This window comes from Salmo trutta, chromosome 27, assembly GCF_901001165.1.
Source record: "Salmo trutta chromosome 27, fSalTru1.1, whole genome shotgun sequence".
NCBI lineage: Eukaryota > Metazoa > Chordata > Actinopteri > Salmoniformes > Salmonidae > Salmo > Salmo trutta.
Window position 1 is genome coordinate 35,806,425 of NC_042983.1, and position 23,174 is coordinate 35,829,598.

General features: G+C 44.5%; 2 protein-coding genes across 9 annotated transcripts in view; one reads left to right on the plus strand and one right to left on the minus strand.

Moving 5' to 3' along the window:
* The first annotated feature begins 258 nt into the window (after positions 1–258).
* hsd17b4 (hydroxysteroid (17-beta) dehydrogenase 4) lies at positions 259–16,048 on the plus strand. Its single transcript, XM_029717918.1, has 24 exons — positions 259–443; positions 949–1,002; positions 1,122–1,229; positions 1,686–1,745; positions 3,452–3,473; positions 3,641–3,687; positions 4,092–4,176; positions 6,953–7,140; positions 8,684–8,775; positions 8,878–8,902; positions 8,979–9,107; positions 9,795–9,901; positions 10,190–10,426; positions 10,696–10,747; positions 10,839–10,910; positions 11,297–11,400; positions 11,528–11,593; positions 11,799–11,868; positions 12,073–12,179; positions 12,752–12,838; positions 12,983–13,069; positions 13,157–13,295; positions 13,522–13,649; positions 15,231–16,048. Exons 1-24 carry the CDS (start codon positions 386–388, stop codon positions 15,318–15,320), a joined length of 2,214 nt encoding a protein of 737 aa, XP_029573778.1. The 5' UTR covers positions 259–385; the 3' UTR covers positions 15,321–16,048.
* A 68-nt stretch (positions 16,049–16,116) lies between these two features.
* Positions 16,117–23,174, minus strand: part of dmxl1 (Dmx like 1) — a 61,929-nt gene continuing 54,871 nt past the window's right edge. For all 8 annotated transcript variants that reach the window (XM_029717899.1, XM_029717903.1, XM_029717901.1 and 5 more), the window contains 9 exons: positions 21,982–22,103; positions 21,547–21,685; positions 21,363–21,423; positions 21,048–21,175; positions 20,691–20,768; positions 20,032–20,123; positions 19,838–19,890; positions 18,475–18,692; positions 16,117–18,200 (listed from right to left, as the gene is read on the minus strand). In XM_029717899.1, the coding sequence (XP_029573759.1) occupies positions 17,976–18,200; positions 18,475–18,692; positions 19,838–19,890; positions 20,032–20,123; positions 20,691–20,768; positions 21,048–21,175; positions 21,363–21,423; positions 21,547–21,685; positions 21,982–22,103 (1,116 nt within the window). In that variant the 3' untranslated portion in view covers positions 16,117–17,975. The remainder of the gene's footprint in view (positions 18,201–18,474; positions 18,693–19,837; positions 19,891–20,031; positions 20,124–20,690; positions 20,769–21,047; positions 21,176–21,362; positions 21,424–21,546; positions 21,686–21,981; positions 22,104–23,174) is intronic.

Consider the following 23,174-nt stretch of genomic DNA (forward strand, 5'->3'; position numbering starts at 1 on the left):
CAATGGTTTGGAGAGTTGTGACATTTGTTTGACAAGCTTTTCTTTTTTTTTCTTTTGCATCTGATGCCTCTAATTTGAATTCATTTGTGCATCAAATAAGCACTGGATCATTATAGCAGAAGGTTCAGCTCAAGACGTAAGCACTTTTCAGCAGAGGGCATTGAAGTAATTAACAGGTTAAATTATATAGGATTTATAATGGTTTGTACTTGGATCTCTGTGATTGGTTGTTGTTACCTTTGATTACCCAGCGCCCCCCTTGCGGAAGTAAGGCAAAGTTCACCCTGATAGCTGTTAACACGCTAGTCGTTGCCCTGCTGTCTTCGCATACTACCAGCACAGTTTTGAATCTGGACACAAAGTTAAAATCCAGAAGTACTTCATCATGTCTGTGCGTTTGGTTTTCGACGGGAAAGTTGTTGTCGTCACTGGGGCCGGTGGAGGTAAATGACTGCTATTCTTTGCTAACATAGCTAGCTCCATTGGGATATGCTCGTCTTGTTAACTAGCTACGTTGTGCAAGGTGGTGTTGTGTTTTAGTGGTAGTTGACATGGTTGTGAATCCATTGTAGGGATTGTGGTCAAGGGTATTCTTATTTGTCTGGTAGTAACAGTGGCTAACTAACTAGCTATCCTAACCAGCAGCAGTGCTTGGTGGCTAGGCGCTATGTCAGAAAGTAGCCAGCTTGCTAAGTTACTGTAGCAAGTTATCCACTGCTGTCATTGTTGCAACACTTTATGCTTGAGTCGGATATCGCTCGGCCGTACAGGACAAAGTACATTTAGTTCATTCCAGATACCTAATGTGAAGGCATTCTTGCAACAAAGTACCCAGTAGCCCATCCACGCATGACGACAACATGGACTGTACTGGACACTTTGCTGCAACCGTAAGTCTTATTTAACTTTTTCATTTGACCAAGTATTAACTTAAGCTTATTTCCATAGGACTTGGGCGAGAATATGCATTGGCTTTTGGTGAGAGGGGTGCCTCAGTAGTTGGTAAGTATTGTGAATGTATGTTTTTAAGATGTACATTAAATAAGCTGGCAACTATACAGAAAATATGCTGTTCAATGCTTAGTTCTTGGTTTAATTGTTTATCTTTTCTCTGCACACAGTTAATGACCTTGGAGGAGATATTAAAGGGGGAGGGAAGAGCTCCGATGCTGCTGATAAAGTCGTGGAAGAGATAAAAGCCAAGGGAGGCAAAGCAGTGGCTAACTATGGTGGGTAGATGGACCAAGTTATCTAACTCGATTTGAACTTTTGCACATGGTTCAAGAGTCTTGCGTGGCCAACCTTTCAAATCCTGTCAAGATCCCTGGAATCTGAAGTTAGGTTCAAGGCTATGTGGGCAGGTTACAGAGCAAAATCACAGCCTTGATACAGTCTCAAATTCCATCCTTCCATTGCCCAATTTTACTTCCTTATGTTTTTTTTTTTTTGAGCCCTCAATGAAACTACGACTGTAGACATCCAGAACTGTTTAGGAGCATTATATCAGCTGTGAAAAGAAGCCATGCACATTTGTCTGTTTGACGGTTCCCTTTTTTACCTGACCACCCAGAAGAGCATAGACTGGTCTCTTTCTTCCCAGAGTTTCTTTGCCACCATCACACCTTGGTTAGGCATTTTGGGGGTTTATTCTCATGTTTGTTAACCTGCTCATATTTGCACCACAGATTCTGTAGAAGATGGAGAGAAATTGATCCAGACTGCCCTGGATGCTTTTGGGCGAATAGGTGCGTATTTAGACAACTGTTTTCCTTGTTTAAAACCAATAACACTATGCACATTTAACAATAATTTTAAACATAGCATTGCTGATGGTGTTAAGTCAAGCATGATTGTACAGTGGGTTTGGAAAATATTCAGACACTTGGACTTTTTTTTTTACATTTTATTATGTTAAATCCTTCTAAAATTGATAATTGTTTTTTTCCCCCCACATCAATCTACACACAATGCACCATAATGAGAAAGCAAAAACGTGTTTGAAATTTTATACATAAGTATTCAGACCCTTTACTCAGTACTTTGTTGACGCACCTTTGGCAGCGATTACAGCTTTGTCTTCGCTACAAGTTTGGGGAAAAACTCCCCAAATACAGGTGTGCTGTTCTTCTCTGCAGATCCCCTCAAGTTCTGCCAGGTTGGATGGGGAGTGTTGCTGCACAGCTATTTTCAGGTCTCTCCAGAGATGTTCAAGTCCGGGCTCTGGCTGGGCCACTCAAGGACATTCAGAGACTTGTCCAGATGCCACTCCTGTGTTGTCTTGACTGTGTGCTTAGGTTTGCCCTGTTGGAAGGTGAACCTTTGCCCCAGCCTGAGGTTCTGAGCGCTCTAGAGCAGATTTTCATAAAGGATCTCTGTACTTTTCTCTGTTTCTTTCCCTCGAGCCTGACCAGTCTCCCAGTCCCTGCAACTGGAAAAACATCCCCATAGCATGATGCTGCCACCAGCATGCTTCACCCTAGGGATGGTGCCAAGTCTCCTCCAGATGTGATGCTTGGCATTCAGGCCAAAGAGTTTTGGTTATTAGGCCAGAGAATCTTGTTTCTCATGTTCTGAGAGTCTTTTAGGTGCTTTTTGGCAAACTTCAAGCAGACTGTCATGTGGCTTCCGTCTGGCCACTCTACCATAAAGGCCTGATTGGTGGAGTGCTGCAGAGATGGTTGTCCATCTGGAAGGTTCTCCCATCTCCACAGAGAAACTCGAGAGCTCTGTCAGTGACCGTCGGGTTCTTGGTCAGGGAGGTGACCAAGGCTCTTCTCTGATTGCTCAGTTTGGCCAGGCTGCTAGCTCTAGAAAGAGTCTTGGTGGTTCCAAACTTCTTCCATTTAACATTGCTGGAGAACTGATTTCTTGGGGACCTTCAATGCTGCAGAAATGTTTTGGTACCCTTCCTCAGATCTGTGCCTCCACAAAATCCTGTCTGAGCTCTACGGAGAATTCTACCACCTCATTCCTTGGTTTTTGCTCTGACATGCACTGTCAACAGTGTGATCTTTATATGGATAGATGGATAGATGGATAGATATGTGTGCCTTAGCAAATCGTGTCCAATCAATTGAATTTACCACAGGTGGACTCCAATCAAGTTGTAGAAACATCTCAAGGATGATGACTGGTAACAGGATGCACCTGAGCTCAATTTCAAGCCTCATAGCAAAGGGTCTGAATACTTATGTAAATAAGGTATTTCAGTTATGTTATATAAATTTGCAAACATTTAACCTGTTCACTTTGTCATTTTGGGGGGGAGGTCTGAATAAGGCTGTAACAAAAGTCGAGGGGTCTGAATACTTTCCGAATGCATTGTATGTTCAGGCTTGATTGAGCACATAATTACATGTTGATGTGCAAATGGTTTGTTTTGGCATCTTACAGTACATGATTTGGTGATGAGAATTTTGATTTAAACAGACCTGTTGCTTTTCTTTTCCAGATATTGTTGTTAATAATGCTGGGTAAGAATGTGATTTATCTAAATCTCTTTAATCAGATTTGATGAGCACTTTTTGCTAAATAAACTGTAGTGTTTCAGATGGATATGTGACATGGAAAACTATTCCATTTTACTCAATGTATAGAATAGAGGTCAAAGTGAACAACACCCTGTTTTATTGATTTCAAGGATACTTCGGGATCGTTCCTTTGGCAGAACGAGTGATTTGGATTGGGGTAAGGAGTTTATTTCTGAGTACACATTAATTCTGTCAATCATCACAGAAGGAGAATATTGCATATTAAACAGTCATATGGAATGAATAGTAAATGTCTATCAGGCTGGAGAAGAGCTTTAATTCCAAGGACTTCAGCGTAGAGAAATTAATGACGAATAAAGTCTGAGTAGTAATTTGCAAGGACAGGATAACCTCTACACAGTTATTGTAATGCAACATTCGAGCCTGGTTCCTCTCTAGGTTTCTTCCTAGGTTCTGGCCTTTCTAGAGTTTTTCCTAGCCACTGTGCTTCTACATCTGCATTGCTTGCTGTTTGTGGTTTTAGGCTGGGTTTCTGTACAGCACTTTGTGACAACGGCTGACATAAAAATGGCTTTATAAATACATTTGCTTGTATTTCAGACCTCATCCATAGAGTCCACCTGAGAGGGTCCTTCATGGTCACTAGAGCTGCATGGAACCACATGAAGAACCAGAAGTTTGGGAGGTGATGTCAAGGGTCAGACCCAGCACCATGTTGCCTATGTAAAAGGAAGTTGAGATGACTGTTCTGCTGAATCCCAAATCGTACCCTAGAACAGGCTCTGCAGTCCTGTAGATCAGTGTGGATTGGATAGGAATAAGCAACATGGTAATTGCCTTCTGATAGCCTGGATGGAATTCTCACCACCGCTTTGCTGTCATCTATTCCAGGGGTTCTTAAAGTGGGGTCCGTGGAGGTACTTCAGGGGGTTTGGGCTAGATCCCCCCCACATTATTATTTTTAAAATATACTGCTCAAAAAAATAAAGGGAACACTTGAACAACACATCCTAGATCTGAATGAAAGAAATAATCTTATTAAATACTTTTTTCTTTACATAGTTGAATGTGCTGACAACAAAATCACACAAAAATAATCAACCCATGGAGGTCTGGATTTGGAGTCACACTCAAAATTAAAGTGGAAACCACACTACAGGCTGATCCAACTTTGATGTAATGTCCTTAAAACAAGTCAAAATGAGGCTCAGTAGTGTGTGTGGCCTCCATGTGCCTGTATGACCTCCCTACAACGCCTGGGCATGCTCCTGATGAGGTGGCGGATGGTCTCCTGAGGGATCTCCTCCCAGACCTGGACTAAAGCATCCGCCAACTCCTGGACAGTCTGTGGTGCAACGTGGCGTTGGTGGATGGAGCAAGACATGATGTCCCAGATGTGCTCAATTGGATTCAGGTCTGGGGAACGGGCGGGCCAGTCCATAGCATCAATGCCTTCCTCTTGCAGGAACTGCTGACACACTCCAGCCACATGAGGTCTAGCATTGTCTTGCATTAGGAGGAACCCAGGGCCAACCGCACCAGCATATGGTCTCACAAGGGGTCTGAGGATCTCATCTCTGTACCTAATGGCAGTCAGGCTACCTCTGGCGAGCACATGGAGGGCTGTGCGGCCCCCCCAAAGAAATGCCACCCCACACCATGACTGACCCACCGCCAAACCGGTCATGCTGGAGGATGTTGCAGGCAGCAGAACGTTCTCCACGGCGTCTCCAGACTCTGTTACGTCTGTCACATGTGCTCAGTGTGAACCTGCTTTCATCTGTGAAGAGCACAGGGCGCCAGTGGCGAATTTGCCAATCTTGGTGTTCTCTGGCAAATGCCAAACGTCCTGCACGGTGTTGGGCTGTAAGCACAACCCCCACCTGTGGACGTCGGGCCCTCATACCACCCTCATGGAGTCTGTTTCTGACCGTTTGAGCAGACACATGCACATTTGTGGCCTGCTGGAGGTCATTTTGCAGGGCTCTGACAGTGCTTCTCCTGCTCCTCCTTGCACAAAGGCGGAGGTAGCGGTCCTGCTGCTGGGTTGTTGCCCTCCTACGGCCTCATCCACGTCTCCTGATGTACTGGCCTGTCTCCTGGTAGCGCCTCCATGCTCTGGACACTACGTTGACAGACACAGCAAACCTTCTTGCCACAGCTCGCACTGATGTGCCATCCTGGATGAGTTGCACTACCTGAGCCACTTGTGTGGGTTGTAGACTCCGTCTCATGCTACCACTAGAGTGAAAGCACCGCCAGCATTCAAAAGTGACCAAAACATCAGCCAGGAAGCATAGGAACTGAGAAGTGGTCTGTGGTCCCCACCTGCAGAACCACTCCTTTATTGGGGGTGTCTTGCTAATTGCCTATAATTTCCACCTGTTGTCTATTCCATTTGCACAACAGCATGTGAAATTTATTGTCAGTGTTGCTTCCTAAGTGGACAGTTTGATTTCACAGAAGTGTGATTGACTTGGAGTTACATTGTGTTATTTAAGTGTTCCCTTTATTTTTTTGAGCAGTGTATATTTACATTTCATCTATTTTGCCATTTCTGTTCTTAACCCTGGCCTACATGGGCCTGGGAGGCTCACAGGGATATTGGTATCCCCCCCCCAACTCCATACAACAAAATTCCCTATTACAAATTGTGTAGAATTGCAGGAAATTTGCTTGAAAATGGCAAAATTTGCAACCCATGCCAAGAAATGGGTCTTTAAAATGTTCCTGCTCGGGACTTGGTTTTTCAGGACATGCACTGCCATAGTCCTAATATAACTCCCTGCGTGCTATTTCTATCTCACTCAAGTTGTTCTGATTATGAGGGGGGTCCCTGATGACTTCGCCATTATAAAAGGGGTCCCCGTGCCCAAAAAGTTTGAGAACCCCCTGACCCATTCAATAATTTCAGCTCATAAGCAGTGCCTAGGGATTCAGAAATCCTTTTGCACATCCAATCAATCCAGCTCTCATACTGAGCACACTCCGAACAGTTAGGTAATGGTCGGTGCGGAGTCTAGAGCTGTTTCAGTTAGGTAATGGCCGGTGCGGAGTATAGAGCTGTTTCAGTTAGGTAATGGCCGGTGCGGAGTATAGAGCTGTTTCAGTTAGGTAATGGCCGGTGCGGAGTATAGAGCTGTTTCAGTTAGGTAATGGCCGGTGCGGAGTATAGAGCTGTTATAGGTTTGCGCACAGGTGGACCCTGTCTTAAATGAATGTAGAGAAATCATCCTTATGATACCCCTTGATTTGCAGCATCGGCACCAAGAATACATGAGAAAACAGTCTTCAAATGTTCTAGAATAGTTTTTAGGTGGCTGCTAGCTTTTGACAGGCAGTGAAGCGTATGGGTTTCTTAACTATTGTTATTGCCGCGTGCCTGAAACAGCCTTGGCGCTTCAGTCTAATTCAGTGCACAGTGTTGACTCAACGTGCCACGGTGCCCTGTCTGTGCCCAGGATCATCATGACTTCATCGGCTGCTGGCATCTACGGCAATTTTGGGCAGGCGAACTACAGCGCGGCGAAGCTGGGTCTGCTGGGATTGGCCAACACCCTAGCCATCGAGGGCCAAAAGTACAACATCCACTGCAACACCATCGCACCGACCGCAGGCTCGCGCCTCACAGAGACTGTTATGCCCCCAGGTCAGAGGAGCTGCTGAGAAACTGCTCTAAACAGGCTGAGCAGCACACATTACTGGGTCATCTTATTAAGACTCAATGATTTGAGTTGATCTGTTGTGTAATATTGCGATTGAGTTACCAGTGCTTGACATGTACTGATGGGTGCCTGTATTGTTTACATTTAGATGCAGGAGCTCTACATACTTTTGAGCTAATATTCTATTAAAGCAATAAGGCCTGAGGGGTTGTGGTATATGGCCGATATACCACGGCTATGGGCTGTTCTTATGCGCGACTGAACATGGTGTGCCTGGATACAGCCCATAGCCATGGTATATTGGCAATATACCACAAATCCCAGAGGTGCCTTATTGCTATTACAAACTGGGTACCAACGTAATTAGAGCAGTAAAAATACATATTTTTGACATACCTGTGGTATACGGCCTGATATACCATGGCTTTCAGTCAATCAGCATTCAGGGCTCAAACCACCCAGTTTAATACAGGAACTCGAGCAGTAGAAAACATTTGAGGTGCCGGTACTCTGCTCCAGTGATCTGCCTAAGTCAAGCACTGTTGCATCATGTAATATTATGAAGGAAAAAGGAAACCGCACACTGCTCTTGACAGTATCACTGATATTTAATAAGCTTACGTATCGGCCTAACGGCCTTCGTCAGAGCTTTTGTGAATTTTCTGAAAACAGCACTTCTATGTAGACCTAGCCCCACCCACATCCGTTCCACGCATGGAAAGGGGTTGGAGGCAAAGGAAAATAAGTAAGTGCTACCAAACATAACAATATGCATTTAAATATCAGTGATACTATCAAGAGCAGTGTGCGGTTTCCTTTTTCCTTCATCCTGTTTCAACTGTTGCTATGCACCTGCAATAAGATTGCTCAGATGTGCGAGTGCCTTTTGAATTTTGCATCATGTAATATTGACATGTAAATGTATTACTAAAGTTACCTGCTATTGTCAAACTAGTGCACTCACAAACTGAGTGAACACTGAGATTAATCATGCCTTCTGACAAATGATGTTTATTTATGGGTTGGGCATTTTAATGAGGTGTCGTAGATTGCTTTGGTGGCCTCTGCTTGGCTGACATCTGTTTTTATTTTATTTTATTTTCTCTGGTGTCTGCCACGTGATGCCCTTTTTATATCCCATATGAAAGTCGTGTGATACTGCCCCCTTTGCTGGTATTGAAAAAAAAAAGTATCTTAAACTGTTGGACATGGGTGGTAAACTCATTCCACAGAGGGCAGTGTGTCTCTGGTTTTCACTCCTCCCTTGTACTTGATTGCTGAATTAAGGTCACTACTTAGTAAGGAACTCCCCTCACCTGGTTGTCTAGGTCTTCATTGAGAAAAGATAAAACAGAAATCTGAGGACACTCGGCCCTCTGTGGAATGAGTTCGACACCCCTGTCCTATGGTTTATGAAGTTTCCAAAAATATAGTTGTGTATATACCAGCAAAGAGCTGGTATATCCCCACAATGTGCAAACCTTTTCATGTTATTAGCAACTTAACATTTAGCTTTTTTTGTCATAGATCTGTTGGAGTCCTTGAAAGCAGAATACGTGGCGCCTCTAGTTCTGTGGCTGTCTCATGACCAGTGTCAGGAAAATGGAGGCCTGTTCGAGGTTTGTTAGAGAACTGTATGAAATGTTCACTTATGCCTTAAACTGTATCGGCTTACTCCCAATCCTTACTGATTACTCTGTTCATGTTCTCTCCCTGTTAAGGTTGGTGCTGGCTGGATTGGAAAATGTGAGTTGAATTTATTATTGTCATTTGGGAGTATTTTCACCGTTGTACAATATTTTCCATCAATGTGTTTGTGTAGTGCGCTGGGAGCGTTCACAGGGCTGCATTGTGAGGAACAAGAACCAGGGCATGTTTCCTGAGACTGTACGAGACCAGTGGGACAACATCTGTGACTTCACCAACGCCACCAAACCTGCCAACATCAATGGTAACCAAGTCGAGCAGCCCTTAGACTGAACACCTATGCTGGCATATTTTGCCTCTGCCAGATACGTTACAGATATTATTCATTGACTTATACACAGATGTATTGAATTTAAACTTTTTTATAAAACATTTTTTAACAATAATATAAAATGCAGAAAGTTACTGACTAGGTCAGTGAAACATTCAAATAATAGTCCACCTGCAGTAAATGCTGGAACTCTTTTGGTGTTGTAATAACAACCAATTTCATGGGACAAGGTCTGCAGTGTAAACCGAGTGGCTCACCAGGGATCAAACCTCTAAGAGAAGGGGGGGGGGACAAGCTAGTAACCCAGTGAACAAACTCATTGGCTTGTGCTGCTATGACACAATGTCAATTCCACCGCCGCTATTTCCCCCTCGTCTTTGAATAAAGAGCACAGTATCGAGCGGAGCGCCTTTGGGTCAGACACAGAAGAGAACATGGCAAGTGTTCATCATTATTCTCTCCTCCCTCGGCTTGCCCTTGGATGTGCAGCAGCAGCATGGGGGTGGCAGCCTCCAGAGGAGTGCCTCATTACCATGACTTTGTAGTGCTCCTCATTTGTACCTTATTAGAGGACTTGTGGCCGTCTTTGTTCCACAAAATCCTTATTGAGTGACTAATGAATCTCCTCTTTTCCTGTTTTTTTATTTATATATTTTTTAGAGTCCTTGGCCACATTGGTGGAGGTGCTGTCAAGAGTGGAGACTGATGAGGGACTTGCCCCCAACCCCACCAGCGCTATGGCCACTGCTGCATCTGGGATCAGTCCTGTGAGTGGAGAGGTCAACAGTACTAGGCTGGATTGAAGTGACATCATGCCTGTTGGTGACAGATGGTCCCATAATGATGCTCTGTGTGCCATGTCTTCAAAGATGTCTGTTTGGAGTGTCTTTGACACCAAGGGGCCATGGCTCCAAGTCATACAGTCCCTGGCAGGCTGATGTCAGTGTATCCCTAGCTGACCTACGGGGCCTGGTTCTATCTAAAGGCATGCATAGTAACGACATGGCTTGTGTCCACTTCGTACTGTGCTGATTGTCACTGTGCTTCCCCTTCAGCTGGAGGCGGTGGGACAGAAGCTTCCGGAGTCGACCTTCAGCTACTCCCACACTCAGTGCATCCTGTATGCCCTGGGAGTGGGCATGTCCACCAAGGATGACCACCACCTCAAGTTCCTGTACGAGGGCCACGAGGACTTTAGCTGTCTGCCCACCTTTGGGGTCATCCCCTCCCAGGCGGCCATGATGGACGGAGGGCTAGGTTCCGTGCCTGGACTCAATTTTGACTTCACCAGGGTAAAAGCTCCAGGAAACAATCCCAATCATCTTTATTTCTGCAAGTACAGTAGAATTGACAGTTTATATGCATTATATAGAAAATAGATGCAGTAAACTCAGAACTCATCCCATACAGAAATGGCAAGCAACTGTTGCTGTTCTCACACATTTCATTTAGTGGGTAAATAATACATTTTATTTTGCTTGGAGCAAAGACTGAAACCGCTATTGTAACCATAACCAATTTACTCACCTTTGTTCATTCTGATATTGTCACTCTCTCTCAGTTGTTGCACGGAGAGCAGTATCTGGAGCTTTTCAAACTATTACCCACCTCCGGTATGTGTGCCCATTACAGATTCTAAGTATCTCTGAGAACAACATTTTCTGCTTACAAAAGCCTGTTAAAATAATTTGTCTGCATTTGCAGGAACACTGACGTCTCAGGCTAGAATCGCAGATGTGTTAGACAAAGGATCTGGCGCAGTCATTCTCCTGGATGGTTAGTTTTGTTACGCTTCCTTGTCCCTGAGAATTAGTGTGGTAGTGTAAAGGGTATGTAAGTGACGTTCCACAGGGTTGCATGAGATGAGCGAAGAAATAGCAGAGGAACTTTAAGAATTAGTTATGGACCTGATATTGAAGGAAGGAAATTGAACACATGCAGTCTAAAGATTATTTCAGAGAAACATAAAATAATATTTTATTTTCTCCTGTGGAATATAAAAAAACAACAAAAAAAAGCTATTTAGCAGGCACTTTTATCCAAAGCGACTTAATCATGTGCACACATTTGAAGTCCACTGTCGTGGCATTGCAAGCACCACACTGTACCAACTGAGCTACAGAGGACCATTTGGAAGATAACAACATTGTCTTTCTCCACAGTCCACACGTACAGTGGTAAAGAGCTGGTGTGTTACAACCAGTACTCTCTGTTCATCGTGGGGGCTGGTGGCTTTGGAGGAAAGAGAACATCTGATAAAGCCATGGTAACAAGGAGTGTGTTAACACCACCAATGCTTTCAAGCTTTTCAGAAGTAGTACCATTATTTTTTTTCTACAACAAAATGACACCTACTATTTTTCTTTCAACGTAACTTAATCTCATTCTTTCAGAGCACAGTGGCGCATCCAAATAGAGCTCCTGATGCTGTGATGACTGACACCACAACAAGGGACCAGGTTTGTTTCTCATCTAATGTATACACTGATTTTTTTACTACTAGTGCCCAAACTGCTAGGATTCTTTTCCAAAGTTGAAGCATCAAATACGTAGCCATAATGGCTCAACAGGAGCCCGACTCTCAGGATATTTCTGAAAGGAGGGACTTGACATTGATCCCATGCTTTCAGGCTGCATTGTATCACATTGATCCTATGCTTTCAGGCTGCCTTGTATCGTCTGAGTGGGGACTGGAACCCCCTCCACATAGACCCCAGCTTTGCAGCAATGGGAGGTGAGTCTTCTGACCTGGTACCAGATCTGTTTTGGCAATCGTGTCAACTCCTTGTCATGCCAAAAGAAGAGTGCCAAGGAGTTGACATGATTGCACCAACAGATCTGGCACCAGGCTTTGAGTCTTCTATATGAATAAAACACTGCACAGTGTTATGCAGGATATTGTGTTGAATCATAAAGACCACTTCTCTCCATTTTTCAGGATTCAAATCCCCTATTCTGCATGGCCTGTGCTCCTTTGGGTTTGCGGCTAGGCATGTGCTGAAGCAGTATGCCAACAACGATGCCTCCAGATTCAAGTCCATCAAGGTGAAGCACGATCTTGGCAGTAACGTCATAGACTGAATAGAACGGCCGTTCCCATCCAAATCAATGATGGCATAATGGGGGGACTGGCGGCCGTTGCGAGTGTACCCATCAATCTGTGCTGTGATTTGAGTCAGCTCAGCTGACATTACAAAAATATAGATTAAATTGCATGAGTGACATCAGTTAACTTTCTACATTACCATGGAAACCAGGCAGCCATTGTGAGTGCACCCATGAGTTTACCGGTCAAATTGCCAGGGTTAGAGGTTCCAAGCCCATTCTATGTTAACAGTTCCCTATATCTTTTTGGAAAAATAAGAACACCCTATCGTTGCACTTACCTTTTCTTACACTTGTCTCTTGACTATCACTGACTTTGCTGATAGCTGCTTTATCGAGGAAGGTTTGACTTATGACTGTGAGATGTGGTTGTCTCACCTAGCTACCTTAAGATGGGTGCTCTAACTGTAAGTCACTCTGGATAAGAGAGTCTGCTAAATGTCTAGAATTGAAAATGCAATCAGCTGTTTTTAAACAACCATTTTTTTCCTGGTCCCTACCGTATCGTTCAGGTTCGCTTTGTAAAGCCAGTGCTACCAGGCCAGTCCCTACAGACTGAGATGTGGAAAGAAGGAAACCGAATTCACATTCAATGCAAAGTAAGCAGTTTTATCATGGTTGTGCTAGAGGTTAATAGTGATCCATTAAGATTGAAAGAATTACCCAAATTAAGTCCAGTAACCTCTTTCCATGCGATACAGAATATCCATGTTAAATTGATTGGGTTATGTCTTATTCCTCAGGTCAAAGAGAGCGGTGCTGTGGTTTTGTCAGGTGCCTATGTGGACTTGCATGCTGCTGCAGATGGCTCCCCACAAATTCTTCCTGAGGTACATCAGTCAGACTTCATGTGTGACGCAAAAACACAAAGGTGGAAATTACCTCTGACTAGTTTTTCCTGTTTTGAACCCTTCTAGGCAGGGGGACTCAAGAGTGAGCTGGTGTTTGCTGAGATCGGCCGTCGCATTAAAGACCTAGGGGCTGAGATGGTGAAGAAGGTCAATGCAGTGTTTGGCTGGGAGATCACCAAGGGGGGAAACACTGCAGCCCAGTGGAGTAAGTGAACCCTTGTTGCTTTCCAAGCCCTTCTGTCAATCAATGCAGTCATGTTGAACCTATGCGGCTTCCCGGGCCCTGATTAAGCCAAGTCCTGGACTAAAAATGATTCTCGATGGAGAATTACCATTGTGCACTTTAGTCTACTACTAAACTTAATCTGGATCTGAGAAACTGGCCCATAGTGCTAATGCCTCAATCATAATTTCATTATGCTCTCCCCCAGCCATTGATTTGAAAACTGGAGCTGGCGCCTTACACAAGGGCCCGTACAGTGGCAAAACCGACGTGACCATCACTGTATCTGATGATGACTTCATGGAAGTAGTGCAGGGAAAACTCAACCCTCAGAAGGTACAAACATCTCCCCAATCCTACATGCCTGGCAACATCTGTGAGACACTGTAGAAAGCTGCAAGATGACTCAGCAGAGAGAACTGCCAATGTGTAGCACATTCACACTTCAAGCTTGTTTTATTTATTTTTTAAACTAAGTACATCCCAGTAAGAGTGGGTTTTCTTGGCAGGAATGAGCTACATTTCACCTTTCATTGTTTTGTGACTTTTGATCAGGGATGGACAACTGGTGGCCCTCCTTTTTGTAGGCCCGTGGATCAATTTCTGTAAAATAAAATGTTGGGGGGTCTCAACTTAATGTTGAGGTAGAATACACAAGGTGCAGTTTTGAAATGTGTTGTGCATCAGCAGTTTCTCAACAAAATTTCACTTAGGGCCCCCAAAAGGCTAGGATTGCCCTTTACTGCCTGTGTGGGTATGCAGACCTGTGAGCCACTGCAGCCCATCATGAGTTCAGATTTTTTTTGTGGCTCCCAATCAAAGTTGCCCATCCCTGATTTTTATACAGAACAAAAATATAAACGCAACATGTGAAGTGTTGGTTTCATGTGCTGAAATAAAATATCCCAGACATTTTTCATATGCACAAAGAAGCTTTTCTCAAATTGTGTGCACAAATTTGTTGACATCCCTGTTAGTGAGCATGTCTCCTTTGCCAAGATAATCCATCCACCTGCCAGGTGTGGCATATCAAGCAGCTGATCATGAAAATAAAAGGCCACTCTAAAATGTAGTTTTTTTTCACACAACACAATGCCACAGATGTCTTGAGGGAGTGTGCCATTAGCATGCTGACTACAGGAATGTCCAGCAGAGCTGTTGCAAGAGAATTGAATGTTCATTTCTCTACCATAAGCCACCTCAATGTCATTTTTAGAGAATTTGGCAGTATGTCATAACTGCAGACCATGTGTAAACCACGCCAACCCTGGACTTCCACATCTGGCTTCTTCAGCTGAGGGATGTTCCGAGACGTGCCACCTGGACAGCTGATAAATGTGGGTTTGCACAACTGAAGAGTTACTGCACAAACTGTCTCTGGGAAGTTCAGCTGCGTGTTCGTCGTCCTAACCAGGGTGAGGAAGCTGAAAATGTCCCAGTTCTTCCATGACCTGCATACTCACCAGACATGTCACCGTTGAGCCTGTTTGGAATGCTCTGGATCGACGTGTACGACAGCGTGTTCCTGTTCCCGCCAATAGCCATCAACTTCACACATGCCAATGAAGGAGGAGACAACATTCCTCAGGCCACACATCAACAACCTGAGCAACTATGCGAAGGAGATGTCGCGCTGCATGAGGCAAATGGTATCACACCGGATACTGACTGGTTCTGATCCAACCCTACCAACAACAATCTGACCAACCGATGCATATCTGTATTCCCAGTCATGTGAAATCCATAGATTAGGGCTTAAATTAGTTTATTTCCTTAACTGTAAATCTTTTTAAATTGTTGCATTTTATGTTTGTTCAGTGTCGCTCCAGGAAGCCCTTAGCTTATGAACATTAATATTGGATTGTAAGAGCATATATTTTTCTCAAAGTGACCTGAGACTTGTACTTGTTCCTCCAGGCGTTCTTTGCAGGCAAGCTGAAAGTGCGAGGGAACATCATGCTGAGCCAGAAGCTGGAGGTGATCCTCAAAGACTATGCTAAACTGTGAGGTTGAGCCACAGGAGAACCAATCATCTAACTTGTTTGTTTCACCTGAGGTAGCAGCATTAATTGCCAATGTGCATAAAGATGGCAGAACTCACGTCATTGTTATAACACCATCCACTGAGTTTTCCAATATGCCAATAAATCAGCACAATGTTCTTTTCTTTGGTTTTTCAAATTGCAGGTGTCTAAGATAAAATTGCGCCTCTATTGTTGCACTAATTTCACTGCATCATATGTGGTGAAATAACCTAAATGTGAGTTAAAATGATCATTTGTCCAGTGATTTTAATGCTATTTCAACTAATGTGTTACCTGGGGCTGCGATCATGATTTGTACTTTGACGCTGATGAAATGTATAGCGACGTTTATTGAACAAAGCGCTTATGTGGAATTCTGAATGTCAGTCAGATGACGGGGCCAATAAATTACTGATGCAGAACACTGGGCTATGCAGTAGGTGTGAAACTGTACATGAACAATATACTATAGTGTCAACTGGGGATGCTTGCTGTATTCCAGGGCAATGAAGAAAAGGCTAGCAGAACCTGTCTACTGTGCTACATCTTTTCACTAAAATTTCATTTGTGCTCCCAGATAAGGCATTGTTTTTTTTTCTCCAAGTGACCTAAAATCCAATGTAACCTACATTAATGTAATAAAACTGTAGCCATAGTGTTGGCTTGGTGCAACATGCTACACTAATTTCTAATAAATCTAATGCACTTTCATCATGTGGCTTCTGACGGGGATAAGCTTTAATACCCTTTAATCAAGGTTCCAAACAGACAAGTGTACGTTACATTAAGTTGCTTTATTATATTACACTTGTAAATCTGACTTAACATATTCATAAAATTAGCTTTCTGAGCATATTCACAGTGTAAAGGAAGAAAAACATGGAACCCCTATTGTATATGATGGTTCTAGTTAAATACTCATCCCTTGTCTGCGATGGCTATAAACCTAGATGTTATAGCATATTACACTAAGCAATTTGTATCAGGAAATTAACATATCTCCTACGCATCGTTGATTAAAGATTTTATTCAATTACTTTGCAATGAGTATGCAGTGAAATGTGTTTTTACAGGGACAGCCATAGTTGTACTGCACCTCGGGAGGAAATTAGGGTTAAGTGCCTTGCTCGAGAGCACACTGATTTTTCACCTCAGTGATTCGAACCAGCGACCTTTCGGTTACTGGCCCAACGCTCTAACCATAAATCAATGTACTTTGATTCTTATGATATTAAACAAACCCAATTCTGCATCATGATCAGACAGTATTGTTTAAAACACAATCCATAAATATTACTGGTATTTCACAGAATTGTCTTCATAAAGCAGGACTTGCTAAAACATCACAGTAAAGTTGTGAGGTGTAGTTTGTTCTATTTACAGAATGCAATAACTATTTTATCAAGAAAGCTTTTCTCCAGCTTATACCCCAAATATAGATTTTTCTACAGCAGCTATGTGACAGTATGTCAAGGGGGTGAAGTTATTGGGAATAATCGATATCACAATATACATGGGCCTAGATTCAATCTATAAGTTTATAAGGTCATTTCCTGAAGGCAATGCATTTTGTAAAAATAAAAAGCTATTGTTATTCGTCAAACCACACAAGTACCCCACTAAGGCAGCCAAATTCTGATTTTTTTTTAACCAATCATAAGCTCTGAAAATATCAGATGTGATTGGTCAAAAGACCAATTAGTGGAAAAAAGATATTTGGGCTGCTTGTCAAAATGCATCCTAACTGACAAGCTAGTTAACTCCATAATTTAAGTGACTTATCTATGCATCTGTGGTTGATTTGGGGATGGGAGTAGGAAAGTGCTGTGTTGGAATAAAACAATTTCATACTCAAGACACCCATTCAAATTAGTGCTCTCTTTCTCTTATTGGCTAAAGAAAAGGGTGCTTACGTGGTGTTACTATAAGCTTCTTGATAGTTACAGCATTCTGTCTAAAATAATCAAGGGGAAGAACAGACCAATTATATTGGTGTCCCCTGATAAGTGAGTCCTTATTAAAGCTACGAGTGTACCTCAATAAGATGAAGATCACTTGATTGGTCAATTGCACACAAGGTCCAACCAAAACTAAATACCACTCAACAATACCTAGGGGAAATGGGTGCAGTACCAGTATGAGTTAAAGATTTATAAGGACACATCACCACTGTTTGAATCTAGACCACAACATTACTAAACAGAATATTCTACTTAAGGCTTGGCTTGCTCTCTGGGATCTAAACTATGCACTGCATATCATTTTACCTTATTTATGAGCAAACAAAGCGAATTCCTTATGATTCGATAATGTGCTTTATATCAACTGGCCTTAACAACTCAAGCAAGCAGGGATGTCAGTATTTTAGTCTTAAAATGGATGCAGAGCACTGTAGAAACACCTGACATCCCAAATCATACACTGCACAGATAATCTCATCCTGACATGTAAGATTCCAATATGATGATTGCCTTAGAAAAGTGATCACTGGTGAGAGGAGGAAGCTTGCGTCCATTTTTGAGTGTCCTCTCCTTGTGCAGACAGACAGTCAGTCCCTCCACACTCATCTTGCAGTAACTTGTGCAAACAAAGGCAGTCTTGGTCACGTAAACCACAAGCTGAGGCTGTGCTCGGTTAGCTAAATTATGAACTTGACGTCGTTCTTCAGGTTGCCATTGTTGACGCTGAAGCGGTCAGGAAGAATCCTCATCTTCATGGTACCATCGGCGCCACAGGAAAAGATGTGGTTGGCTGGGCCCACCTCGATCTGCATCACGCCCGTGCCCAGATTCCGGAACAGGGACTGACGAGCGTGCTCGTTGGGGAACTGATGCAGTAAGCACTGCGTGGACAGGCTCCACACCTGCAACAACACGCCACAGTCAGGGTTGGAGCTAAAGTCACCTTTTTGTTATACTTGCATACGATTTATCGATTTAAATCTTTAACATGCTATACAGGGGGGAACCAATTATCTATTGTAATCCTGATTTTGCAATAGGCTGCTCCCACTTGAACCTCCCAAAATCTACCCATAAACCCACCCTATACCGATCCACAACCGTTGTTTTTGACCCATCCTAACCCAGTCACCTAGAAAGAATAAACAAACAACAGGTGCAGTGAGGGGAGGGCACCTTGATGTTGCCCTCGGCAGAGCCGCTGATGAAGCTGCCCTCGGTGGGGTCCACGGCCAGGGCCTTGACGGGGGAGTCGTGGGCCTGGAAGCTCTGGCGCTGGTGCCTGTGGGGGAGCTCCAGCACGCTGATCCAGCCCTTCCTGCCGCCTGTGATCAGCAGCTGCTGCCTGGCGGCCAGCGACAGCACCGTGGCCCCCGACTCATGACAACTAAAGGCTGCAGAGAGAGGAGAGGGGCAGAATAGGAACAACTTAAATGTAGCTAACTTGGCCACTCTGTATTATTGTTGATGATGTACTGCCTTCAATAGAAAGAGCCAGTGTTAGAGGACTCACCGTGCACTAGACTGTTAATAGTGTTGTGGAGGACTCACCGTGCACTAGACTGTTAATAGTGTTGTGGAGGACTCACCGTGCACTAGACTGGTAATAGTGTTGTGGAGGACTCACCGTGCACTAGACTGTTAATAGTGTTGTGGAGGACTCACCGTGCACTAGACTGGTAATAGTGTTGTGGAGGACTCACCGTGCACTAGACTGTTAATAGTGTTGTGGAGGACTCACCGTGCACTAGACTGTTAATAGTGTTGTGGAGGACTCACCGTGCACTAGACTGTTAATAGTGTTGTGGAGGACTCACCGTGCACTAGACTGGTAATAGTGTTGTGGAGGACTCACCGTGCACTAGACTGTTAATAGTGTTGTGGAGGACTCACCGTGCACTAGACTGTTAATAGTGTTGTGGAGGACTCACCGTGCACTAGACTGTTAATAGTGTTGTGGAGGACTCACCGTGCACTAGACTGGTAATAGTGTTGTGGAGGACTCACCGTGCACTAGACTGTTAATAGTGTTGTGGAGGACTCACCGTGCACTAGACTGGTAATAGTGTTGTGGAGGACTCACCGTGCACTAGACTGTTAATAGTGTTGTGGAGGACTCACCGTGCACTAGACTGGTAATAGTGTTGTGGAGGACTCACCGTGCACTAGACTGTTAATAGTGTTGTGGAGGACTCACCGTGCACTAGACTGTTAATAGTGTTGTGGAGGACTCACCGTGCACTAGACTGTTAATAGTGTTGTGGAGGACTCACCGTGCACTAGACTGGTAATAGTGTTGTGGAGGACTCACCGTGCACTAGACTGTTAATAGTGTTGTGGAGGACTCACCGTGCACTAGACTGGTAATAGTGTTGTGGAGGACTCACCGTGCACTAGACTGTTAATAGTGTTGTGGAGGACTCACCGTGCACTAGACTGGTAATAGTGTTGTGGAGGACTCACCGTGCACTAGACTGGTAATAGTGTTGTGGAGGACTCACCGTGCACTAGACTGTTAATAGTGTTGTGGAGGACTCACCGTGCACTAGACTGTTCATTGGATTCACCAATGTATCCCAAAGACACACATTCCTATGGAGACAAAACAAAGCATTACTTACAGCGCATTAGACCAACTGAAACAGGCCCTCCATAACATCAGCCCATTTGGTCCCCAGTGAAGTGATAGAGAGGTTTGAACACATGGCTCTGTAGCAGGGCTACGTAGTGTACCTGTTGTCTGTTGACAGCCCTGCTGTGGCTATGAGGGAGGATGAGCCCACAAACACAAAGTCGTGAGCCGTCTTATTATGGCACTGCAATGTCTGTGGAGGGAAGAACATCACCAATAAATAACAACAACGCTACCAGACAGTAGGAGGCACAGCTAACTGCCAAAATAAAGGAAACACCAACATACAGCGTCTTAATAGGGTGTTGGGCTACCATTAGCCACCAGAACAGCTTCAATGCATCTTGGGATAGATTCTACAAGTGTCTGGAACTCTATTGGAGGGATGCGACACCATTCTTCCACAACAAATTATGTTGGAAAATGCTGTCTCAGGCGCCGCTCCAGAGTTTCCGATAAGAGTTCAATTGGATTGAGATCTGGTGACTAAAACGGCCATGACATATGGTTTACATCGTTTTTATGCTCATCAAACCATTCAGTGACCAGCCTTGTCGTGTGGGGGGGATTTGTCATTCTGCCCATCATTTTTATACATGACCCTAAGCATGATGGGATGTTAATTGCTTAATTAACTCAGGAACCACAATTGTGTTGAAGCACCTGCTTTCAATATATGTTGTATCCTTCATTTACTCCAGTGTTTCCTTTATTTTGGCAGTTACATGTAGACAGAGACAGACGAGTGCTTTGTTCCTACCAGGTAGGGTTTAGGGGTGTTCCCAGTCGTATTGGTCTGCCATAGACGTAGGGCTCCGTCAGCGTCAACGATACCAAACTGGACAACACAGCCAAGAGATGACCATATTAGGAAGATCATTCAAATAGGGAGTAAAAGTAATGTCCAGCAACTACATCCATTCCTCAGCAGTAGCCAAGTTGTTTAGGGACTGAGATGGGCGGGGAAAACGTTACTCGGTGGATAATTCAATGTTCCAAATGGCACCCTATTCACTTAACAGTGCACTACTTTTGACCAGATTGTTATGAGCCCTGGTCAACAGTAGTGCACTATAAAGGGGAATAGGGTGCAATTAGGGAAGGAAAATGTAGTCACCTTGTTTCCTTGGTGGTTGAATCGTATCCGTGTGACTCTGGAATTGCCTGGACTTCGGAAGCAGATGATCTGCTGAGAGTGGCCCCACTCAAACATCCGGACACTTCCGTCCTGCGCTCCTGTTAAGTCTGAGGGAGGGAGGGACTTGGTAATCAAAACCACAACAATAGGATTCTCCAATCCCAATGTAGTACTGACAATAAAAGGACTATATTCTTGGAATATTAGCACAAGGCAAGGATGATAACACATAGCTAGCATGTGTGGCAGTTTCAGTCATTGTATACAAGCAGGAAAGAAGTCACATCTACTTACAGTAAGGCAAGGTTGGGTGGGAGGTCATCCTTCTCACGTTGTTGATGTTCCTTTTGATGAGCTGCACCAGGAAATAAAAGGACAAGATATTTGACAAGACATGCTAGTAGAATGTACTGCATTGTGCTCAATATCAGTGGCAAAAAAAGAAAAGGAACCGCAGTAAAAGCTCTATCAGTCTCACCACGGCAGCGCCTCTCCCCGTCTGCAGGCCCCCGAGCCAGGGCATGTTGATGGGCGTCCCTAGGCTGCTGTGGGTGTAGGGGGTGGTGCCGTGGAGGGTGTTGAAGTCATCCCGGGCCTGGATCACCAGGAAGTCATCACTAGTGTGAGAGTGTGTGTGTGTGTGTGTGTGTGTGTGTGTGTGTGTGTGAGAGAGAGTGAGAGAAGAGTTTGAGAGGACACTCCCAGACAGAACAGTATTAACACAGTGCTGACTGCATCCAAGAGCTAAGCTTGAGGCTTTTACTTCTTGCCAATCTGAACATCTCTGATATGGTCAATAGGAGGTATTCAGCAGCCAAATCACAGGTAGGTACACAGAGGGACACTCAAAGTTCCTACACAACTCTAGAAGACACTTTATTTTCTTGTTTGGGTAATTGAGATCCGGGCTCACCCTTTGGCCTCGGCCTCGGTATCGTCGTCGATCCACGTCAGAATCTGAGTGGCCAAGATGGAGGACACGTCCAGTTCCTGGATGTCATGAGTGGAGGCCATGACTAAGCAGTTCCGATTAGCCTGGGACACAGAGAGAATAGAGAAAGAGGAGCGAGAAAGAAAAGAGAGAAATCCAAATCAGTCCTTCCACTTCACACAGCCTACATGCGTAGAACAGACGTCTCCTGTGGAGAACATGCGTAGAACAGACGTCTCCTGTGGAGAACATGCGCAGAACAGACGTCTCCTGTGGAGAACATGCGCAGAACAGACGTCTCCTGTGGAGAACATGCGTAGAACAGACGTCTCCTGTGGAAAACATGCGCAGAACAGACGTCTCCTGTGGAGAACATGCGCAGAACAGACGTCTCCTGTGGAGAACATGCGCAGAACAGACGTCTCCTGTGGAGAACATGCGTAGAACAGACGTCTCCTGTGGAAAACATGCGCAGAACAGACGTCTCCTGTGGAGAACATGCGCAGAACAGACGTCTCCTGTGGAAAACATGCGCAGAACAGACGTCTCCTGTGGAAAACATGCGCAGAACAGACGTCTCCTGTGGAAAACATGCGCAGAACAGACGTCTCCTGTGGAGAACATGCGTAGAACAGACGTCTCCTGTGGAGAACATGCGTAGAACAGACGTCTCCTGTGGAGAACATGCGCAGAACAGACGTCTCCTGTGGAGAACATGCGCAGAACAGACGTCTCCTGTGGAGAACATGCGTAGAACAGACGTCTCCTGTGGAGAACATGCGTAGAACAGACGTCTCCTGTGGAGAACATGCGCAGAACAGACGTCTCCTGTGGAAAACATGCGCAGAACAGACGTCTCCTGTGGAGAACATGCGTAGAACAGACGTCTCCTGTGGAAAACATGCGCAGAACAGACGTCTCCTGTGGAGAACATGCGCAGAACAGACGTCTCCTGTGGAGAACATGCGCAGAACAGACGTCTCCTGTGGAAAACATGCGCAGAACAGACGTCTCCTGTGGAGAACATGCGTAGAACAGACGTCTCCTGTGGAAAACATGCGCAGAACAGACGTCTCCTGTGGAGAACATGCGCAGAACAGACGTCTCCTGTGGAGAACATGCGCAGAACAGACGTCTCCTGTGGAGAACATGCGCAGAACAGACGTCTCCTGTGG

Coding starts and splice junctions, on each gene's coding strand:
- hsd17b4 (XM_029717918.1), top strand. CDS start 386: ATGTCTGTGCGTTTGGTTTTCGACGGGAAAGTTGTTGTCGTCACTGGG. Junction 1,746..3,451: donor GGATGCTTTTGGGCGAATAG/GTGCGTATTTAG, acceptor TTTCTTTTCCAG/ATATTGTTGTTAATAATGCT. Junction 10,427..10,695: donor TCAATTTTGACTTCACCAGG/GTAAAAGCTCCA, acceptor ACTCTCTCTCAG/TTGTTGCACGGAGAGCAGTA.